Source organism: Anneissia japonica, unplaced genomic scaffold (genome assembly GCF_011630105.1).
Source record: "Anneissia japonica isolate Jap-2015-1 unplaced genomic scaffold, ASM1163010v1 scaffold2576_len324117_cov159, whole genome shotgun sequence".
In the NCBI taxonomy this organism is placed as follows: Eukaryota; Metazoa; Echinodermata; class Crinoidea; order Comatulida; family Comatulidae; genus Anneissia; species Anneissia japonica.
In genome coordinates, this window is record NW_022727368.1 from 147,364 (window position 1) to 148,928 (window position 1,565).

At 34.2% G+C, this 1,565-nt stretch overlaps 1 protein-coding gene across 1 annotated transcript in view; it reads right to left on the reverse strand.

Moving 5' to 3' along the window:
- Positions 1-1,565, reverse strand: part of LOC117113691 (lactadherin-like) — a 4,833-nt gene that overhangs the window by 2,464 nt on the left and 804 nt on the right. Inside the window, exon 2 of the mRNA XM_033257110.1 lies at positions 1,106-1,252. Within this exon, the coding sequence (XP_033113001.1) occupies positions 1,106-1,252 (147 nt within the window). The remainder of the gene's footprint in view (positions 1-1,105; positions 1,253-1,565) is intronic.

Below are 1,565 nucleotides of genomic sequence, written 5' to 3' on the forward strand. Positions count from 1 at the left end.
ATATATAAATCATCAAAGAAAGGTAAATACAATGTTCGAATAAAGGACATAATAATACATCGTGTAGCATAGCTCTCAACGAATGTAGTCCTGTAAATAAATGAATAAATGGTCTAATGGTTATGACGCTCGCCTTGACAGCGAGAGGTCGCAGGTTCGAGTCCCACCGGAGGCATTTTATTACACAATTTCTTTATTCATTTACGCATACGTTTAGCTGCCCATACGGTAGCCATTCTGTGTTTTTCGCAATCACAGCGCAATTCAAGAGTAGGCCTACGGCCTTAGAGACCTCTACTCTGTTCTCTTCTCTCATCATGCTTCTCAAAGTTTTATTACTATTAAGGTTTTGGAAATTGAATTGAAAATTGTAGCCGAAAAATACTTTTTTGCAAGGGAGAGTTGGTTATTTTGTGATTGCTCTCTATTGATAATGACACATAAATGCCTGGCTACAAGCTAGGCAGGCCTACACGAAATCTAGACACCCACCAAGGTCAAAGCACCGACGTTTTGGTACACCAAAATGAGACTTATCCTATCGTAATTTGCTGTCTTCAAATGTCACAAAAATGGTGCGTACGTATTCATAGATACATTTATTTTTTACACTTACGTAAAATGTGATAAAATACGAGGATCCTATAGAAATCCAAAATTTCGCATTTTTCACTTAGGTACTGTACGTGTAGTGAGCGAAATATGCTTGTCGTCCCCACACGTTTAGAGGATAGCAACCGGAGTATGACGTCAAGATGATGACGTATCCGTCACACTAACTGTATGCCTTCGTGTGCGAAGCCTCCCTATTATATACAGTTGTTATTTTTCCGAATTTTAAAATATTTGTGTTAAATGTAAGTAATATAATAATGAACAATCGAAACACCGAAATAAAATAATGTTTAAAAAGCGAACAAGGTAGTAAATAAATGAAAATGAATGACAGTATAAAATGAATATGTAACTTAATGAATGAATAAACAGCCCGAAAGACAGTGTCTGATGAAAACAAACAACGACTAACAAACATGGGCTGATCGACTTATTAAATAATTCTATCAAACCATAAATTTGTAAATATATAAACATATTTTTATCTTACCATCAAAAGATTCGGTATTAAATAGGTAGCTTCCATTGTTTGTGGTCCATACAAATGTTCCCTCGTGTTCTCTATCATTCAAAGCTAACCAAAACTTGAGATCTTGCAAGGCGGTAAGACGTTCGTTGTCTTCTAATGTCCTAATAACTGGTAGATTTGCGCCGTAATATGTTTGACATAAAGCTACGGCGCCTTGAAAGTCTACTTATTCCAATGTAGAATGGTATACTGTTCCCCCAACTATTGTTGTTGAGATGAATTTACGAGACACTGAAGATGATATTGAAATATAGCGATAATAAAATTTGAAAAAAATATTTAAGAGCAATGGAAATTATAACATCCATTCACTGCTACTGAAGGATTACACGTGCAACATAAATTGCATAAACAGTCAAAATAATATATGAAATTATTATGCATATATATATATATATATGTATATATATATGTATATATA